The sequence below is a fragment of the Lepidothrix coronata genome, unplaced genomic scaffold (genome assembly GCF_001604755.1).
Source record: "Lepidothrix coronata isolate B3197 unplaced genomic scaffold, Lepidothrix_coronata-1.0 Scaffold85, whole genome shotgun sequence".
In the NCBI taxonomy this organism is placed as follows: Eukaryota; Metazoa; Chordata; class Aves; order Passeriformes; family Pipridae; genus Lepidothrix; species Lepidothrix coronata.
Window position 1 is genome coordinate 3,154,313 of NW_016690265.1, and position 22,068 is coordinate 3,176,380.

The 22,068-nt window shown below is 37.3% G+C and overlaps 1 protein-coding gene across 4 annotated transcripts in view; it reads left to right on the top strand.

Moving 5' to 3' along the window:
* FAM193A (family with sequence similarity 193 member A) overlaps positions 1–20,274 on the top strand; it is a 45,551-nt gene extending 25,277 nt beyond the window's left edge. For all 4 annotated transcript variants that reach the window (XM_017820806.1, XM_017820807.1, XM_017820804.1 and 1 more), the window contains 9 exons: positions 2,119–2,370; positions 4,300–4,498; positions 5,785–6,057; positions 6,401–6,683; positions 8,596–8,782; positions 10,567–10,797; positions 12,666–13,506; positions 16,449–16,530; positions 19,410–20,274. In XM_017820806.1, coding sequence (XP_017676295.1) covers positions 2,119–2,370; positions 4,300–4,498; positions 5,785–6,057; positions 6,401–6,683; positions 8,596–8,782; positions 10,567–10,797; positions 12,666–13,506; positions 16,449–16,530; positions 19,410–19,503 — 2,442 coding nt within the window. In that variant the 3' untranslated portion in view covers positions 19,504–20,274. The remainder of the gene's footprint in view (positions 1–2,118; positions 2,371–4,299; positions 4,499–5,784; positions 6,058–6,400; positions 6,684–8,595; positions 8,783–10,566; positions 10,798–12,665; positions 13,507–16,448; positions 16,531–19,409) is intronic.
* The last annotated feature ends 1,794 nt before the right edge of the window (positions 20,275–22,068 follow it).

A 22,068-nucleotide genomic window follows, 5' to 3' on the forward strand; every position in this document is an offset into this window, starting at 1 on the left:
TGTGTTAAGAGTAAACTGATTTTCTTTCAGCAAGCATGTAGAGGTTTTTTTCTGTGTATAGTTGACCAGTGCCGTACTTACATGGGGTGAGACCTCTGTCAAACTAGTTTGAAACCAGGGAAGAGATTCTGCATTTGTTGTGGAAAATCAAATGAGATTATGTAAGTCTACTTGCCTTAGGGAAGCAAACTAAAATGCAAAATAAAAAGGTGGATTTAGCCTTTCACTTTTTTGTTTTCTTTATGGAAAAGGGATTTTCTCAGAATTATTCTGGGGAACTCTTAGTGATTTTCTTTTTTTAGTCTGATCTTCTAATCAGAGCTGAGTGAGTATAGTGTTGTATTTAAGTCATTAATTTCACTGGTACATGTCATGTGCATTTGAGATTTTTTGGCCTTGTCTCTTGGGATTGCTCATTTATTCAGTCTCTCTGTCTCTCTTTGGATTCCTTTTCAGTACGCAAAGGTTTGTCAGAATTAGGTTTTGAGTCTCATCATTCTGTTTGACTTCTTTTTTCCATTTTTAATTTTTAGTAGATTAGTGTTGGTTTCTTAGTAATACTATTTCTTTTTGAGAGAGTTGGGTTTTTTCCTTCTTTATGCACGAAATTAATTTAATCATTGTGTTTGGTTTATAAAATCTTTGGTTCTTAAAATATACCTCATCTTAAAGGTTGTAATGCTTTTAAGTGGTAATGAAGAATTCCTTGCTTCTAAGAGGAAGGCATATTTAAGAAGAATATCACCTGTCAATTCTTTTTTAGAAATATAATTAACTAATGTTACATTTTTGGAAAAATGTGTACTTCCATATTGCTGGGAAAAAGAGCAGTTGGGAAGTGGTCCTGCTGTTGCTTCTGATAAAATTATCTTTCAGTGAAATATCAGGTGACAGTGGCAGCAAAAAGTACTGAACTGAGAGAGGTAAATGGAGCTGCTCTTTCCTGGGCTGCTTTTTTTCTAAAGTCTTGAGTCCTTTTGAAACAACAGAGGCTGATAATACCTTGAGACGAGTAAAAGTTTCTAAGAAGGTGTGGTTGGTGGGATTATGAAATTTTTCATGAGAAATGTCAGCTTCACATGATCACAGAATGGTTGAGTTTGGAAGGGACTTCTGGAGATGATCTAGACCAGCCTTCCTGCTCAAAGCAAGATCATCTAGAGAAGGTTGATCAACACTGTATCCAGTTGTGTTTTGAGTATCATCAAGGATGGAGGCTCCAGAACTGCTGTGGGTAAATATGTTCCAGTGTTCAACCACTCTCCCACATCAGTGGTTTGGATGGAATTTCCTGTATTTCACTCTCTGCCCATTTCCTCTTGTCCTTTCATGGGATACCACTGAGAGGAGTCAGGCTCCATTCTTTCTACTTGTCTCTTCCCCAGCCAGTCAGCGAACATACACGGATAAGATCCTCGGGTCTTCTTTGTTGAGGCTGAACAATCTCATTCTCTCCTTGTTTAACAGATGCTTCAAGGCCTAAATCATCTTTGTGGTCCTTCACTGACCTCCCTGCAGTGTGTCCATGTCTCTCTCATACTAGGGAGCCTAGAACTGAGCCTGGCACCAGTCTCACCAGTGCCAACCAGAGTGGAAAGATTGCTTCCCTTGGCAGATTCTGGCCGTGCTCTGCCTAATGCAGCTTAGGACTACTTCCAACTTTATCAGCAAATCAGCCTTTGTCACTACTTCCTACATGTACTTTTTTCCGTACACTTGGAAAATTGTGGAAAATATTAATCCAATTCAACTTTTTCTTTGTATACTGGGGTAATTAATTTCCTAGTAATGATCAAGCACTGTCAAGGCTTGTATCAGTATTTTGTATGAGTGTTTTGCTTGTTGTCACTGATCATGGACATTAAATGTCTGTATAGTATGAAGTGCTGTCAATTTTAGGGTATTCTTAAGTAAGATAAAGATCCTTCATTAATGCTTTTACTTTACTACAAGGCTTTTCCATTGGTATTAGACAAAATAATTTTGTGGATGCTCTGAAAATATAAATTGATGTATGCATAATGAAATAATGATTACTAAGTTTTTACTGTCTGTTGAGTAGATTGAATTTTTTAATTGGTTCTTTTTTGGTTATGGTTTTGGTTGGTTTTTTTACAGGCTGATCAAGGTCCAAATGCTTGTGAATGTCACGTTTGCAAACAAGAAGCCTCAGGACTAACAGCCCCTGCACTTGCAACTGGAAGGCTGCCTGCTGGCCACCAGTTTATGAATCCTGAAAAACCTGCACATCCTGCACTTCATCTTTATCCTCACATCCATGGGCATATACCATTGCATACAATTCCTCATCTGCCTCGTCCACTTATTCATCCCACCTTGTATACTGCTTCTCCCTTCACACACAACAAGGTAAGCCTGACGAAGGACAGGGATGCATCCTCATCCCAGGAAAAATGCTGTACATCTGAACAAACCAGCATGACTGACTACCAGTCAACAGTGAAAGTTGCTTTACATTGTGGTTTGTTTATGGTATTCCTTTTGTGAGGAATAGTGAGGGGTGGGGAATAAGACAGGTTCAGAACTGGTGAAAGATTTGGTACAGAAGGGCTAAGGATAGTTTTTGTCAGGAAGACTGATAATGTCTTTACTGTGATTAGAAAGGTGAGTCAAATGAGTCTTGAATGGTGGAAAGAGTGATGTGACTTTAGTCAGTGTAATAGGACTAATTAGGTATTAATTTCATTTATAACAGAGCTCAAAATTTAGTATTCCATTTTGGCAATAATATTCTGAGATTTGTAGTTCAAAATGTTAGTGATATTTTCTTTTTTTTTTTTTGAGAAAGCAGAGGCATAGGAGCCTTATTTGTAAGTTTTGTTGTGCTTTGAGAGAACTTGCATTTTTGCAGGTTCTGCAAAATTCTTTTGATCTTAAACTTGTAATAAACAAGAGAAAGATAGGGAACAAGAACCGGGACCAGGTGGCAGCTTTTGAGAAGTAGGAGTCAAAAACCAGAGTTACTATTAACGGGATGTTGTTTCACACACTATTTAAATGAGTTGAACTGTGAGTGCTGCTGAAAAGGACAAAGCCTTTGTCATTAGATACATATTGTCTCCCTTTGGTCTGATCCAGTGATCCTGTGGTTGCAAGGAGAGTAAATTAGCTCACCAAGATGACTGTTACTGACTCTTACTGTCCTCCTTAACATCTACTTGTTTTCTTTTTTTCCTGTCTTATCAGTGTCCTTTGCTTTGTTGCAGTGTGCCAGCAACAACTGCTACTGTTCTTCTGAAACCCCATTAAGTGGTTTTTTGCACTCATGTATATGAATTTTCTTTAATGCAGAGGTTATTCCAGCCCCTCCCACCTTCCCCATTAGTCAGATAATGAAAATTCTTCTGTATAAAGAAATGAGACTGGGTATATAAGTAATTTATTTGGCCGTGAGTGTTTAGGCTTTCACGTCTGAAATGTCATTGGACTCAACTGGTATTTTTAATATCTATATCTACTTCTGCATAGCTTTTCATTGCATCAAATCTAGTGCAAAAATAGAATAAACTTGCTTTTCCTTGCCTTTTTTTAAAGCAGGCAGTAGTTGAATATAATGTTTGAATTGCATAAGGTCTGTAGGAGAAATTAGATTTTAGAATGTAAATAAACAATTTCAGCCAGAAGAAATGGGGTGAGCCAGAACAACTTGCCTGTATAGGAGAAGAAAGTGTATGCCCCCCCCTTTTTTTTTTCCAGTTGCTTCTTAAAATGAAAAGGTTTATTCTTTGCCTGTTAATTTTAAGTCAGGAACCTGTTAATACTTGGAGATGGAAAAAGCGGAAGAAAATAATCAACTTTTTTATGTTTTGTGTATTTTATTTCTTTTTCTCTTGCCCTTATTTTCAATGCTGAAGTGTTTGTAATCCCTTTTTCACAATTGTGTAATGTGGTAGTGATTGGCATGTCAGAGAGGATTGGTTTAGGCAGCTTGGGCTTTGAAAGGTAGTAATTACTGACAAGTTCTACATTCATACAAATAGTGTTTTTAATTACATATTAACAGAAATATTTTTTGAGATTTGGATGTTTATTCATCATTTAGCTGTATCTAAAAGCAGTGTTTTTGAGTATAAAACATATACATTACATAAAATCTGTAATATATTATTTGCATTAATAATCAACAAATCAGGTTTTTTTATCATTCTTGGAAATATTGTTTATTATGCTTTTTATAATGCTTTTCACAGTTAAAACACTGTGATTTGAATATTGCTGTTGGAGTGACTGTGTAAGCAAACAGAATATTAATGAGGAAAATACTCTTTATTTTTGTAGGCATTACCACCAGCTCCAGTTCAGAATCATACAAACAAGCATCAAGTATTCAATGCATCTCTCCAAGATCATATTTATCCAAGCTGTTTTGGGAGCACTCCAGATTGGAATAGCTCTAAATTTATAAGTCTTTGGGGTTCAGAGATGATGAATGACAAGAACTGGAATCCTGCTACATTTTTGCCTGACACAATTCCTGGTGAGGGTTTGTTACTACTTCACACTGACTAGTTAAAAGCCATGTGTTTTATAGGGTTTTTTTTCAGGAGTGGTTGGTTTCATCATCGTGGTTTTATAAGATGAGATTCTGGCAGATTTGCTGCCACTTCTACTACAGTGGGGCTGAAAATTGAAAAATAAATTCTTATGTACTGGGGAGAAGATGGTAAAGGCAGAAGAATAGCATGCTGTTTTTCATCTATGGTCATTGTAGAGTTATGGTTGTCTTCAGAAGTTTAGGACTGTAGAGAAATGGGAAGTAAGGAGAAAGTTAAATAACTTCTAGAATTCTGCCACAAAGGCCTGCCTTATTTCTACAGGCTAGTAAGAGCACTGGTGACATGGTACTACATCCTCCTTCTTATAATGCACAGAGATAACTGCACTGTCATTCCAAAAGACAGAGACATAAATCAAGAAAAAGATTAATTTAAGCGAGGAAGCCTTTGCAAACACTAATGGTTAAAGTGAAAGAGAATAAAAGAGAAATTACAGAGAGAAAGAAAACTTTCCAGTCGCATCACAGCAAATATTAAAATGCCTTTTTTATTTCATTTGACTCATATGAAAAGGGAAGTTTGGGTTTGTGTTTTGGCTTTTTTTTTCAGGCTGATCTGCTGCTAACTTGTGTCAGGTTACTACAGTGATACTTAAAAGGAAAGGCATTAAAAACATCCAGAAAACTTCCTCCATAGGATAGCTCATCCATTTACAAATGTAGTCATGGGTAGCTGTTCCAGCAGATGGGTGGTGGCACATTTGGGTGGAAGGTCTATCACAAAGGTGTTACTGCAGTTAACTGGAATGTCAAATAAATAAAGATAAGATTTATCATGTTGTACTGATAAAAGGATATGTTGTTTGTGGTTGTAATTGTTGCATGGCTAACCTGGACTTCAGATATTAAGATTATATACTTAGCATGTAAAATGGTGTCCAATTTTAATTTTTAAATTCTAAATGGATGAAGATATCTGTAGCATCTTTGCTGCTTGTTAACACAGATTTAGTAGTCTTCTTACAATTGTAACTTCAAGGTTTGTGATTTCTGCTCTGTGACTTCACAGCACTTTTTGTTACATCTCCATTATCTGGGGAGGAGGAACGGGGAAAGGAGAATTCCCTTCACTAATCATACTAAGCCAACACTAACAAAATATATCCTTGCTTGTCTGCTTCTAAATTAATGAATGCTTAATTCTAAATCCCATAAAGACAATTCTGTAATTCTGTGATTCTGAATTACTATGTGTGTTTCAATTGAAGGGAGTGATATATTAGCACCAGCACTCTCAGAAATAAGACCCGAAGCACTTCCTACTACATCTAGCAATGAAACAACAGCAGTTACTGACAGCAAAGAGAAAAAAAATGCTGCAAAGAAGAAATGTCTGTACAATTTCCAGGATGCCTTTATGGAAGCTAATAAAGTTGTCATGGCAACCTCTTCTGCCACTTCTTCTGTCTCCTGTACAGCAACTACGGTGCAGTCAAGCAGCAACCAATTCAAAGTATCATCCAAGAGACCTTCATCAATAGGTAAGCATGTGTAGTTCACATACAGCTTTAGTAACTGGCTCGAGTACCTTTAGCTAACCGTGAAGATTTATGTATGTGTTTCTTTTGGTAATATTATATCTTGATGATTTTCGTTAATGGCTGTTGTTATTACTCCCGAGTTAGTCTCTGTAATCCTGGATTAAAGAACTTTGTGAAAGACCTTGATGTTAGGGTTTGAAACTGGTAATAGAAATGTGTTGAAATACTTCTGATTTTTAGAGAAGCTGAGAACATCCAACACTTCATATGATTGTTTGGGTAGTTAATGGAGACCTATTAATTATTTTTAATTGTAAGTGTTTTCTTTTCCCCCCCAATTCAGGTGAAGTGTTCCACAATATTAATAAAGAGGACCATAGACATTCTGCACCAGTTGCACCACGAAATAGTCCTACCAGTTTAGCATCCCTTCCTTCACTGTCTCCTGCTGCACTGTCTCCAGCCTCTACACCACATCTTCCAAACCTTGCTGCTCCTCCTTTCCCAAAAACTGCTGCAACAGCCCCTGGATTTGTGGATCCTCATTCAGGTCTTTGTCCTACTACAGTTGCACCTCCTACTTCAACCACAGACAGCTCTGCAAGTGCCCCACCAAGTGTCTGCAGGTAAGTTTGGTGTGGTTATTCTTGTTGTTTTTTACAATAGAAGGGAAATGAAAATACAGATACCTCTTCTCCTTTGCCACTGGTTGTAGTGTGAAAGAAGAGCTGTCTGTGTGTTCAGCAAGTGAAACTGAGCACAGATACTTAGTATGGAACTTGGTGTGAGACTTCACAAATACTATTTCCGTTGCAGAGTCTAGTTACTGAATTTAGAGTCCTAAAAACAAATGTTTGCTCACTTTTAGAAACGTTACCTGGGGATATACGAGTCAAACTCTACTTTTTTTTTTTTACTCTGTTGTTGCCAGTAGTGATTGCTGCTGCTGAGACACAAACCTGTTGTATGATGTACCAGTTTTCTGTCATTTTGGCACTAAGTGGCAAGCGGGAATGAAAAGCTGTGAAAACTTATGGAGTCTGTAATTTAGCTCAAAATATAAAAAGGTCATATGTGGTCTTGAAACCTGCCACATGGTAGCACATTTTCCTGACTACACTCAAGACTTCTTAGGTATCAGTCCCACCATTTATACAGTGGTTATAGTGTGGAAGGATGTGATTTATAAAGGTTGCCAGAGGTCTGGGACCTTGGGAGGAGTTTGGTGGAGCTGTCTTCTGGTAGTGTTCTGTATTGTGGGAGAGTGACAGTGGTGCCAGTTATTTGATAAGTCTGGAGGGTGGAGGCAGAAAAGCAGCTGAGTCATTGCTCTAAGGACTCTGTGACCTGTGATCATGGATGCTGTGAATGTAGCCTCCTGGCTACTATAGGTTTTCAGAGGAAGATGCAAGGTTTAGGTAGAGTTTGGTAACTGCACACCTAAAGTGCTTCTAAAAATGCCCTTATTTCTGTTATCAACTGGTTTCATTGGTGGTGTCACAAAATAAGTAACTGTTGTTTCATACATGAGAATTTATTGCAATTTTGTAAAGAAATTATCTTACCTGGTACAGGGAGATAACTGAATATGGCCTATTGAACACAATAGCCAACTGTTCTCATCATCTCCAGGTGCTAATGTGATATTTTTAGTTTGTAAAAGAATGAACTGGGAGACAACAACCCAGAAGCAGTGATTGCATTCTGGGGAAGGGGAGTGAGGTTAGAAAGAAGATTTATATATATTTGGTAGGCAAGACAGATTATGGCCTGTTTTCACCTTTCTAACATAAACAAGGAAATGCTAGTCCTAGACATGTGAGGGTTTTTTTTTAATATTGCTTTCTTTTGAAGAAAAATCACATCAATTTTAGAAGAACTGGACAGTAGATATGTTGAGTACACAGTTATACAGAGCTCTGGAGGAAATCAACTGCCATGTACATGCTTATTGAAGAGACATGCTAGTATTTCCTCTTCAAACAGGGTAATGGGAACATTTTGGTTTTAGCTGACCTTGGGTTTTTTATTTAAGTCAAGAGCTTGCAAATTAATCTGAAACCAGGGAATTTGCAACTGCAAAGCTTTCTTCAGACCACAAGTGATGAGATGGGCAGCAGTTTCGAAAGCATTAATTTAAAATATCTAGAATCACTACTTCTGAAATACTTTTACCTGTTGAAAGCCAGGAAGAACAGTTCCAAGACTTATTCTTGCTTCTGCTTGTTCAGTGAGTCACTAGGTTAATTTTTTTATAAACCTCTTTCCCAAGTATCAGTTTACCTTCTGCTTGGTTTGGAATGTCTCCATTTGCAAGCTAGTAGATGAAGGCTTTAGGGTTGGGTACAATACTGGTGCCTGATATCCCAATTTGAGAATCATTGTTCCTAGTAGATGTACATATAAATGTATATGGTTGGTGGTTTTTTGTTTTGTTGTTTTGTTTTTTGGTGGTTTTTTGTTTGTTTGTTTGTTTTTTTCAAATACCTTATCTATTATCATTAGAGTTTTTATAAGCTTTTTTTTACTTTAATATAGTGATCCTGACTGTGAGGGCCATCGCTGTGAGAACAGTAACACGTATGATCATCAACAGTATGATGGAGAGGAGAGCCAAGATGAAGATAGTTGTTCAGAGCATAGCTCCAGTACCTCAACATCCACAAATCAGAAGGAAGGAAAATACTGTGACTGCTGTTACTGTGAGTTCTTCGGCCATGGAGGAGTAAGTTGTTGTATTTTAAATTGCTTTTGTTTGGTCTTTTGTCACTTACTCATCATTGATTGCATGTGATTTATCAAACTGCAACTAAGGGAGTAGCATTGGAACTCACTCAAGAGAAGTTGTAAAAGGACTTAGAAAGTGATTTTCCTTTGAAATGAAGAATTGAAACAAACCTTTCCAGTTGAAAGCATTCAAGAGCTATAAAAATGACTAAAAGATTTAGGAAGCAACTGACTTGGATAATAGATACCATGTTTGACTGAAACTGCAGACAGGGTTATTGAGCCATTTCAATAACTTTACAGAATTCATGCACTCATCTGTAGTACTGTAATTATAATAAATGTGATGAGTTTGGGTAAAAGTACACTTTATATAGGATATTAGTTTACATCTTTGTGGCAATTTATGAGCCATTACATCTTTGTGGCAATTTATGAGCCATTCTCCCATCTGTAAAAATACCAATCCTTGAAGTATTCACTTAAACTTGATTCAAAAAAAAAAAAAAGAAAAGGAAAAACACCTATTCTTACCTAGAACGTAGGCCATGGAAGTTTGAATTATATTTTTATCCAAAGAAAACCCAAACTGCATTTTCACTGTTTTCAGAGTTACAAACTGTTTTCTTTACTGGTGTATTTTGATAGGCACTGACTTGTATTTGTATTTAAAGGATGTTTTGAAGAAATTATGAAGTTCTAATGCATGCATTAGAATCTTTTACATTCTTTATTTTAATACTTTAGACTTTATTTGAAGAATCCATAAGTTAACTTCATACCAGTAACACGTCTAGTGAAGTCTTGTAAACATATATTTTCAATTGCACAAATGAAATGCTAAAAGCTGTCAAGCTGCCATATGTAGTTTTTTCTTTAAATGTAAATCAGTGTATAATCTGTTTTAATAATCAGCTCAGTAGTAGAATTTGAGTCACTGGCATTTTTCCCATTTGAAATAAAAGCTCAGTTTGTAGGGCATGGATTGCATCAAATGCAGTTTCATCTTGGTGCTTGAAGTGAATTAAAAGCCCCTGTGGCTGAAATGGCAGGGAGGGGATACCATTTCTCCTTGTGTGTTCCCACCATGTTCAAGGTTTATCTGTGTTTGATAGTTACCTTTGTTTTGCTGGTTTAATGAGTTGAACTGGTGTAGCTGCAAATAGATGGGCACCAGGTCCAGTACAGGAGGGGAGAGGGTAAGGCGTCAGGAGGGGAGGAGGAACGAGGGAGTTGAGAGGCAGGAGCAGTGAGTGGGAATACAGATATAAAACATGATGCAAGGATTCCACTTGTAGCAGTGTTAAGTTATTGATGTGACTCTGCTGTAGGGGATGCTGGCACAGAGCAAGATAATCAGCCCTTCACAGTTATAGCCCAGGGGCCTGTGTAGCCCAAACTCTGAAACAGACTTCATAGAAAATAAAACCAGCAAATGTCTGCTCCTTTCAAATTCTCAGATATGGTATACCAATCACAGAGGAATACGGAAATCTCTTTTCTTGCTTTTGAAAATTTCTTTGTCTTCTCACTCACGTGATCCTCTTCAAGATCAGTCATTCTTTCAGTTGGAAAACGTAGTTCACAAGCCAGCACCAAGTCTGACAGGTCTGTTGCTGGTCACATTCACTTTTAGGTGCACCTACAAACAATGAGGAGTTTGATAGTCAGCTTTGGACTTTCCACATTATTTGAAGGTCTCAAAAATTCCTAAATCTCAAAAGTATTAGGTCAGTGAAATTTTTCCATTTGGTCACTACATTTTTGTCTTGTGTCCTTCAGCCTCCAGCTGCACCAACCAGTAGGAATTATGCAGAGATGCGAGAAAAACTTCGTTTACGTTTGACAAAAAGGAAAGAAGAACAGCCGAAGAAGCCAGATCAGATCTCTGAAAGGGAAAGTGTTGTTGACCATCGAAAGGTGGAAGACTTGCTACAATTTATAAACAGCTCTGAAACCAAACCAGTAAGCAGTTCTCGTGCAGCCAAGCGAGCCAGACATAAGCAAAGAAAGGTAAGACATGAAAGTACATTTATCCTAGACCCCATGTTTTTGAATCTGTGCAGTCTCTGTAAGTATGCCACTGTACACTGAATTTATAATAATGCTGTAAGTGTTTTCTGCATAGTTTATGGTAGACTGCCTGTTTGTTTCCACACAGCCAGCTTACCTGTTCTGATGCTACCTAAGGAGTTATGGTAGTAGACGGGGAATATTCCTCACAGTGTCATTTCCATGTGTTTTGGTGCAAGTCAGCTTTATACTGGAATTTCCCACACTTAAGAAAGTTATTTCTGAGTGTCAGAAACGTTAAGAATTTTATTATTTTGTAGCAATGACATTTAAAAGTGGGGGAAGTTAGAAAGCCAGTGTTTCTGTATTGGGATAATGATTATGGTAAAGTATCTCTGTAGGAGGCCAGGGAACATAGGTCAGTGCTTTTAAGACAGAGGAAGAGTTGAAGTTTGATATTTTTAGAATGCTAGCACTGAGCACCTTGCTGTCCTGTTTGACAGAGGTTAACTGCTGTGCCAAATGATGACACAAAGGGTTATCCCAAGCTGGAGTGAAGTGGCAAGCTGCAGAGAGGGGGCAAAGAAGAAAAAATTACAGATTGCTTTCAAATGAGAATTGGCAAAAAAGATTTCTAAATTCCTCCAGTATGTAACAGTGAAATTATTTTTTTGAAAACAATATTTGCTGAGTTACTAGAGTAAATTTTTTTTTTTTTAATTGGAACAAGCAGGACATCTGCTTTTCTTACTGCAATTCAGGTATCAGCCTTAGGTTTCAGTTCAAAGCACAATAAGATTGGTTGCTGAATGTTTTTTGAAGTCTGGTAAGCATGTTATGTGACCACGCTGTAAATATTTTCTTGTTTGTGGATTTCCTTCTGGCTCTACTTCTGCATTCTTTAAATGATTACATGGGTTTGGAAGACCTAATGTTCACTAGTTAAATTCTTTAGGTTCGTGTTGTAGCACTATTCATCATCTTGAAGGCTTAGTGGATTATTTATAAATAAAATTAATTTTGTAAAACTCGGATGCAAAATTCACTTTGCTCTTGCAATGCACTTCGAGCATAAAAAGTGGAAGATTCTCACAGGGTTTTTTGCATGACTTCCATAACTGAAAAAGTAATGCCATACAGGAACCTATAAATGTGCAAGAAAATAAATGGTCATGATTGTTCTTGGTGTGTGACTTTCATTCATTTTGCTAATGATGCAAGTTCAGTGCTGCACGGCAAAGTTTTAGGCATTGGCAGTATTGGCTGGAAAAAATCCCTTGTGCCTTTGCTTTGGTTAATGAACTTATGGATGACAATAGAAAACTTTGTTACCTTTAGTATTTTTGACAACTTTCAATGTAACTATTATGTGCTTAGTGTTTTGGTGCATGTTTTTAATGATTGCTCTTCCTAAAGTTCCTGAACAGTGAAACAGAGCAACTCTGCTGCCATAGGAAGAGAAAAGGTAAAAGATACAACCTGATGCAAACATGAGTTACCTTACTAATAAACACAGTCGTTGAGAAAGCAGCTGAATGTTTTGTTTTCAGCAGATTTTTGTGGATATAGAAGGGTTTGATAGGAAGTTAGGCTTAGCAATAGCAAAGAGAAGATCAACAGTTGGTATTAACAACAGTCAGATGAGTCACAGAAACATAGAAAATGGAAATATAGAAAGCGTTGTAGTGTGCTTAAAAGGGCAGATTTTGTGTAGTTATTTGCTTGCTCTGCAGACTTGTGGATTAAGTATGTTCATATGTTCACATTTTAGTATTTATAAAGTTCATAGAGAAAAGTTGTAATAATCCCTAAAACTCTAAATTTCCAAAATATTTGTCACTTTCCATAAACCTGTTTTTAATTTGCAGCTTGAAGAAAAAGCTCGACTCGAAGCTGAAGCCAGAGAGAGGGAGCATCACCAGTTGCTTGAGGAACAGAGGCGGCGTGAGGAAGAGGAAGAAGAGAGGCTGAAACAGGAATTACAGCGGCTTCAAGAACTTCAGCAGCTGCGGGCTGTAAAGAAAAAGAAGAAAGAACGAAGCAGTAAGGACTGCCAGAAGGTGGACATGCTCACTCGGAACTGCCAGGCAGTGAAGGAACCTGTCCCAAATGCACCCGAAGACATTCAGAATGGTACACTTGAACAATCAGAAAAGATTGAAACCTCCTCCGGTTCACTGTCAAGACACGTGAACCACACAGAACAGAGGCCAGTTCTAGAGACGGGCTGTGAACTATCCAGTGTAAACACTAGAGACTCAAAGCTGCTCTATCAGAAAGAGGGCAGTGTAAAGCAGCATGAGCCCCTCTCTTTTCTGCTTGATATTATGCATCAACATAAAGAAGGAAACAGCAAACAGAAACTAAAGCAGGTAAACAAATCATGTGTTGAGCAAGTGAAAAAGCCTGTTGAATCCCCCAAAGCAGCTGAGATTCAGACTAAAACCAGAAACCAAATAGAGTCCAAAGCAAAAGCAGCAGAGCTCCCAACACTCGCAGAACCTAAAAAGGATGAGAAGAAAATGAACAATAACAACAAAAAACAGTTGAACCATGTAAAGGAAGAGAAAGCACCCATAACAAGTGAATCCCCTTCACCAAGTGAACAGCAGCAAAATAATAAGCTAATACTTGCAGATTCTCCTCAACCAAAAGGCAAGAACAAGAAAAACAAGAAGAAAAAAGGGGACAAAGTCAACAATTCCATTGGTAAGTGTGTAAGAAAGTTGAAGAACTTGGGTTGTTTTTATTGTTACCATTTAAATTCAGAAGTCTGACATCTTTATCTTCAGGCCTTTCTGCCAATGTAAATTTGAGAAACTGGTATCAGAAAAACTCAAGTCATCAGAACTGTAACAATTAAGAGATGGATAGAGTTCTAGTAAAGAGGTGTAGGATATTTTCAAAAATGAAATAGCAGGTTTTGTGTGGGGTTTTTGTCAGTTAAGAAAGCCAGTCTTCTGGAAAGCCTGTCTTGCTTAAAATAAATATATAATTTAATTCAATAGTATGCTGAAATCCATTTTGAATTTCTTCAAAAGTGAGGTTGTTTTTCATATGGCATAGTATAGTATAGTATGAAGTTGATCTTATTCTTTAAGCAAGAGAAATAAGGGGATTCTACTGTCAAAGAATGGTCATTCATGCATAAATATGCATTTTTCCAGTGGAAATAATTCCTTTCTTATATTCATTACATTAACAGGTGAGTAAATAAAAAAAACTAATTTACTGTTTTTGCCCAAGTGAAAAGTTGCACTGGATTGTTAATTAGTTGTTAATATTGTGTTCTCTGTTTTAGCTTGTCCTAGTAAACAGAATTTTTTTATTTATCTGATAGAAAGAATAAAACCATGGGAGATTGAGTTGACTCAAGCAAGTTACACACAGCTTATTCTTTGTTTGCCTGAACACATCCAAAAGCTAATACCAGAGCTGAGAAGCACGTGCAGTGCTGACTGGTCGGCTTTGTCAGCACACCAGTTAAACTGCCGTTCTCAGGCACCAGGTTATTCCTTATTCCTGCACATGCTTGGTCCCTGCTGGGACTGCCAGTCGAGATGGCAGTTCTGTGGTGTGGACATCGGTCTGCTCAGAGCACCGGGTCGTTCCCCTGGGATCCCCTGGTAGCCGAGTGGTAACGGTGCAAAAATGAACTGTCTGGCAGTTCTTGCTGCCGTTCTGACTGATAAGCACATCAGCATAGCAGACCTTAATCCTTCGGCAGTCTCTGCCAGTGTTTCAGAATATTTGTTTGTTAAGCTTTGTTACAAAAATGTAAACCTAATTCATGGTTGTTGGAAGTGCTAGGTGTAGAACCCAGCTTTGCTTTTTTTGTGGTTTCATGGTTGGGTTGGGTCGGGTCAGCCCACCAGTCTTTCTTTTTAAATCTTATGTTTAATGTTTCCATTCCATGTCAGTGGAGCAGCAATACAGCGTTAAACCACTGCATGGAACCATTTTCTCTGATACCTTTGGTTCTTGTGGTGTGTTTGGGGTTTGGCTTTTTTAATTTACCAAGAAGAATGTACTCCAGTGATTGGAGCAAGATAAAGCTCCAGAACTGGGAGCAGAAAGAGGAGACTGGAGACATTTGAAGGAGAAAATATTGAAGAGGGTGATGGTGATGGAGGGCATTTACTGTAGGAGAATGCAGGTACCTTCCTGCATCTTGTCCTCCTCCCTGCCCCCAGTGTTGTTTTCTGCTGCTTAAATCAAGTATACTTACAGTTTCTGAAAGTTAATGCTTAGGTGTGAAAAAACACAGGGACGTGTTTCTGAGAGAATTGTGCTGCTCTCTCTGGAGTTGGGACTGGATTTCTGCTTTAAGTAGTTCTGACTTTGGAGCTACAAGAAAGATACTGTAATATACATTTTTTTCATGTGGTTGTAATTCTTTTAAGACATAGGGTTGAGGTACAAAATTAGCAAAGACACAAGAAATGAACTGAGAAAAAAAATTGAGAAACTGGGTGATTGAGAACAAGAAGAGGAGGTAGCAAAGCTAGGGGGTTTTAACTGGGTTTTAAAATGAACTGTTAAAGCAGTGAACATTATTGCTTTTGGTGGGATCTCTGTTTCTTAAAAAAATGTATTCTGGCAGAGTATTTTAACTTCTTCTTATAAAGAGGCTGAAGAAAACTAGGAGTGTTAGGGAAGCCCTGTGTTTATAGGGCCTTCTACTTCTTCAGAGTAAGTTAAACAGCAAATACATGCAACTTTTAAACCACCAGGAGTGTCTTTAGAAGAGTGTTGTCCATTCTCATAATCTCAAGGATTCTGGGGTGCAGGTGTGTATTTGGTGTTTTTGGTTAGTTTCTTTGTCTCAACCTTTTTGGAATGTTTTGTGAAGCAGCTTCAGAAATGAGATTGGAGTATATATGTGGTCACAAAAGAAATTTCAAGAGGAAAATGTTCAAATTGGTTTCTACAAAAAATTATGCTTTCTGATTTATTTCTTTTTAAAGTACAAAAGAGAACCATACACTGAGATAGTACAGTATACCAAGAGACTTTTATGGTGACTTTTTTGCTATAGCTGAGACCTAAATTCAGGTCATATATTAATGTGTTAAATGTGGGGATTTTTTTAAAAAAAAACAAACCATAATGGTAGCTAGCATGACTTAAACTCTTTCAGACACAACCTGATGATCATGTCCCAGAGGGAGTGTGGCAGCTGTAGAAACTCAGAATTCTTAAAGTATTTTTCTTTACAAATACTATTTTAAAAGTATTTCCAAAGCTACCTTTTTAGTAATAAGATCAATGAATTTCAGACATTCAACAGGTATCTAATTCATTGAGCCCTTTGGATAATTTGACTATTGTCATGCGTATTCCAGGTTTATGGTATCTTTTTGCAACCCATGAAATCAGTAAATTTACTGTTTATTAATCTCTTCCTTGTTCCCAGTGTAACTCCTTAAAGACTGGGCAGAGATACTAGTATAGGGGTTTTAAGAAGTGTCTTTTTAATTATAAATATGTATTATTAATTATTAATTCATCTTAAATATGAATAATCAATAGTCTACAAAGTTCAGTCAGTTCTCCAAAAACATCTTTAATGCAGCTTCTTCAAGCTTCTTCCTCTCTCCTTCCCCCCTCCCCATGGAATCTAACATAGTGTCATCCTTTTTGCTTTGTAGATGATGTGTTTCTACCCAAAGACATTGATCTAGACAGCGTGGAAATGGATGAAACAGAGAGAGAAGTGGAGTATTTTAAAAGGTAAAGTTCTGTAATCTCTACACATAAAACTGTTGTTGCTTCTTTCCATATGTCATGGTTGTAAAACAAACAAAAACAACTCCACCACACCAACCCACAGTTTAATAACTAGCTCCTGGCAGAAAAGCCTGTGTTGCACTGTCGTGTAACATAGCAAATCCTGTTACAGTTGAGTACTGTAACAGTCACCAGAGCTGTGATCTGTGGGCACAGCTCATAGCTGAATAGCACAAATACAGAAATGACTGCCAGAATTATCTGTGTGTCTCCCAGGTTCTCATCGAGGCTTTCAGAATATTCTCTGTTACCTTTATTTTTTTTTTCAAAGTAAAGTTTGCATGAATATTTCCTTTATTTTCCACATAGGCCAAATAACTGATTAGTGTTTAAGAAAAAAGAAAAGAAAAACCTAACATTATTTTAACTGCTGAGCAAATAAAACCTTACTGTTTAAATTTCCAAAAAGATACTTCAGAAAGGTTTGTTCATTGTTTTCTTCCTTGTTTACAGGAGCTATTAATCAGAATTTTATACACAAAGTAGAGATGATATAACTGTGGGATATTAATTTATGCAAATCATTAAGAAGGGATGCTTATCATAAAATCATAGAATGGCCTGGGTTGAAAGAGACCTTAAAGGCCATCTAGTTACAACCCCCTGCCATGGGCAGGGACACCTTTCACTGGATCAGGTTGCTCAGAGCTCCATCCAGCCTGGCCTATTACAGTGACAGTAAAAGAATAGCATGAACCTTTCCTTGTGAAAGCTTTTTCTTCTGTGCATTTTGGTTGATTTGGGGATTTATGCATTGTATTGAGAGTTGGACTTGATCCTTGTGAGTCCCTTCCAACTCAGAATGTTCTGTGATTCTCTGATATTAGTTACTTTTAAATTCCTCAAATATAAGGAGACAGCTCATGTTTAAATAGTGTAGCACGTGTTCTCCTGTAGCAATAAAGTCCACTCAATCCACACAATCACTCAGTTTGTGTTCTTTAATGTTGGCTGAGTGTGCTAATTTCCCATTAATACATTTAGTGAGCCTTTTAGCCAAATCTGAAAAGTTACAAATAACTCAGTTTGCTGACTTGAATAATTCAGGACTCAACAGTATTATTTCACAAAGCAACAAAAGCTATTTGTTTAAAGGATGAGTTTTTTAAGCAAGGACTTTCAGCATCAATTTCTCTTCTAAATTTATATAGTTTTCATAACCTTTGTGCCTGGGATGTAGTGTGTGTCTGGGTCTTGCAAAAGAACAGAATACAACTACTGCTAAGTATTACTGCAAAATGCGTGTATCTGATTACTTATGGAGCTACAATGTACAAGATGATGAAATTTTCACCAGTGCATGTTCTCTAGTCTCAAAAGTTATTTTTATGAGTGGTGCCAATTGAAGGATTTTTTTTTAAATGGGAATGTAGGCTTTACAAGTGAAATACACCGTGTATGAGATACTGCTAGTGTTAGTATAGCATAAGCCTTTGTTATGGAATATTCTTAGCTTCCTTCAAGTTTGCAGTATCTGTAGCAAATAATAAAGTTCTTTTCATCAGTTATTTATTCACAGTAGGACAAATGAAACAGCATCTTGTATTTGGAGAAGTGCAGTTGAATTTTGGAGATAAACTTGTCAAATGTGATTCCAGATGAAGATTTAGCACTTTAAAGTGGACCATTTTGTGTTCATTCAGTGATTGGTGTAATCTACTCCTTTACTGTCATCTGTTAGGAATTGTGTGTAACTGTCCATTTTTTTAATGTATATCTGCTTAGAAAAGGTTTCTGAAAAGCCCTGATTGATGCTGTTTTAGGGGAGAAAAACATGTACTTAATGCCATGAAGGCACTTTTAATATGTAGGTTTCTCTATAATTTGATAATTCCCAGCATAATACTTTGAAGGCTAGTAACGTGGCTTGTTTTAGTAACCTGCCATGGCACTGAGCTGCACAGGCCCACTGAATTCATACTTTTTACTGATAGTTTGTTCATTCATCTTTTCTTCTTGACTTGTAGTGGCATAATAGATGGATACTTTAATTGCACTCTGACATCAGGATTAATATTGCAAACTCCTTCTAACTTTAGCATAGAAAGAACAAAATAAGCCTAGTTTTAACCTTCCACTGTACCTGTTCTGTTGTAGTCCTTCTGTCTGCTCCCCTTTTTTGGCTTTCAGTTATTACAGAAGCAATAAAGCTTTCAAGAGAGGTTTACACTACTTTAATGCAGTCATGCAGCCTTTAGCATAAATCAGCTACACCTTGCCTCGATAAAGTTCTTCAGCATGAATTAACAGTCACTGAAAGGCTTGCTTGTGGCAACCTTTTCCAGTGTTCTTCCATAAATTGTGTTCAGTGAAAGTGAATAAGTGGATTTTTGTTCTAAAGGTGTTTTTCCAGACATGTTGGGCTAGTTATCCACTGTATTATAGACAGGCCTCCTTTCCCTAGGTCTTTGTCTCACATGTAACTTCTCTGTGTTAAGGAGAGAAGCAGCAGTGTCCCATGCCATTGGTGATGCTGCTTTACCCACTACCTACCACTCATTCAAGTGGTAGCCTTTCAAAGGTTTCTGGTGAATACAGTGATGCTGTCTCTGTTTCTGGTTAACTCACTTCTGTGCCGCTAAATGCGCAGCATTCCTTGCTACCTCCTTGCTACCTCCTTCGCTTACTCCTGATAATACAGTGGTGTTTAAAGTAACTGGTTTATGATGTATTTGAGTTATGGACATGAGTGATTTTTTTCAGGTATGATTTTTTAAAGAGGTTATGTCTTTCTGAACGAGAGCTACTCTTCAAAAGAGGGATAACACAGGAGTTTTGATTTTGTGTATATTGATTTCAGTTTATCACTTTTTTCTTTTCAGATTCTGCTTGGATTCTGCCAGACAGACAAGGCAGAGACTTTCCATCAACTGGTCCAATTTTAGCTTGAAAAAAACCACCTTTGCTGCACATTGAAATGACACAAGATGGGGAGGGAACCCTGCAGGAATCAATGAACGACAACTCCACTTATCTGTCCTGCTGTGCTGAGAGCTTATCTGGTCTTGAGCCAGTGCTGCCTTGCCTTGTCCCCAGTGCTGTGTGGATCTGCACTGAACCCTTTGGCCTGATAATTCTTGCGGACTGAAAAATTGCCACTTTCTACCTGAATTTGTTAGCTTGTGTGCTTGTAGTCTGTGAGTGAGACTTACTTGATTGTAGCTGTATGCCGTTGGAGTTGGAACAATAGCTCTTTTCCATCTCCTTCTGAATGCCTTGGCCTCAAAGACTTAAAATTGCTTAGGCTTGGGTGGAGGCCAAAATACTAGGTTGCATCATCTGCAGTGGCTCCTGTCACTTCTGCATCTAGCTATGTTTTGTCATTCTGACTCCTGACAAAGGAATGGACCTAGTCAGTTGTGCTTTCATCTGCTCCAGAATTCTCCTGACATGACTTCATGAAAAAGAGGCTCTTATGGGACAAGTATTCCCTCAATTCTTTCACAATCTACTGTTTAAGAGTGTACAAGTTACGCTATTTGTGTTTTGATTTTTTTTCCTGACTTGTAGCCAGCTTGTGTAAGAATACTTGCAGAATGAGAAAATTTAAAAAAGAACAGTACTCACACTATCAAATCTGTTATAGAGTGTATAATTGTATTAACACTGAAGCCTAACTGGCTACTTTTTTAACATATTGTTAAGTAATATTAAAATCATGTCTTTCTTTTTGAAAGATGGAATACATTAGTATGGCAGACGACTTGTGTCTTGCTTTTTTCCTGCTTGGGTGGGGAAGGGGAAGAAAGAAACCTACAAAAAAAAAAGTTTTCTAAACTAAATTTCATCATAATTCAGAATTGGTCAGTAAATGCTAATTAACTTTTGCATATTCTTTGTTTGCCAGCTCACATAATAGGAAAACTGCTGTCTGCTAGAATGAGAAAGGCTCCTGCTGAATTGTGGAACTAAGTTTCTGTGAATTACTTTAATGCTTCTATTTCAGTGGATAATTGGTGAGAAACAAGATAATACAGAAATTTCCAATTTAATATCAGTGCAGAAGTGAAGTAGGTAGGCTCAGTGCTACTGTCATGTAAATAGTTACCAGTATAGTGATGTTTTACAGTTTCATAGTATGCCCAGTGAGAAAGAAGATAGGTCATTTAGGAATTTGATCTGTGTAAAGATAGTGCACTTGTAGAAGTTTTTTGCTACTTCTAAAAGTAAAAACAACAGAAGTGTTTTTACTTCTAGATGACCATACCATGTTGTAAGGTCATCTCCTTTTTTCTTTTTTTCTTTTTTTTTTTTTTTTTAAGAAAAAGGAATTTCCACTCAGCACATATTTAAAAGTACAATACAGCTTCAAAGCCCATTAATATCCTTTTCCAGAACCATTCTACAATTTTCTTTCTTCTACTTGTTAATGCATATTTTTCTGTGACCCACACAACTTTACATCCTTCTTTTTAGTTCTGGAGCTCCTCTCCCGTTTGTGCTGCTGTACAGAATATACTTGCTCAGCTTCTACCCAGCCATTGTAGGTCAATGAACCCTTAATCTGTTTTTGTAGGCATTTTGAGAACAATACTTCCTCTCAGAAGATAGTCCCAGGACATAAAAGGGACAACTTCTATTATTATTTTTCAGCTTGAAGTTGAATAGCTTAGCCTCACTCTTTTAGCAATGCAGTACTGTAGCCTGTGGACTTATTTGTTTGTGCTGGAGGAAGAGCAGCTCAAACCTAAAAGGTAAATATATCTATACCACTTAGCACCAGCTGTCCCTGCAAAACTGTGTGCTGTTGAAATTACCTGCACCAGTTAGTGGAGAAGAATGAACTTTGTCCACTTTATTCCATGGGATTGTGGAGGCTTGCATCTGTTGCAGCCTGAGTTAGATCTTAGGTTTTTTTAATATATGTGTGTATATATATATATATATATATATGTATGTATGTATGTATATTTATAAAAGACTAGAGAGGCTTCTCATGTAGCACACTGAGTGGGGAAAAAAACTGTTGTTAAAACAGTGGAATCTGGATGTTTGTGAAACCCCACTTTTCAGACCTTTTCAGTTCTGAGCCATAACACAAGATGGCAGTGCGTGTCATCACTAAGTCAAGGTTCTCAACAAATCAAGAGGTGGGATGGGAAAACTGTTTGATGTCACATGGGTGAATATTGGTGCAGATCCCATCTTCTCTAGAGTTGGAATGCTTTGAAAGTACCAAGATTTTTAATGATGCTAGAAAACTCATTTAGCATTTGTTTTCACTAGGAATTGGGTAAGAAAATCAGCTTTATTCTCTACTAACAAAGCTGTTCAATGAGTGATAATAGGACTGCTTCTCTTTATTTTGAAATCCTGGGTTAAGACAAGAGAAGTAGTACTTTAGCATCTGAGGAATATATGTGTGTATTTGTAATATCCTTCAGAGATATTTGCCTTGTGCTCCGTCATGGAGTGTTAGTACAAGTGATGTGCTTCCACACTACACAGAAAGCACCAAGAATGAGTCTCCATGGATCTGCT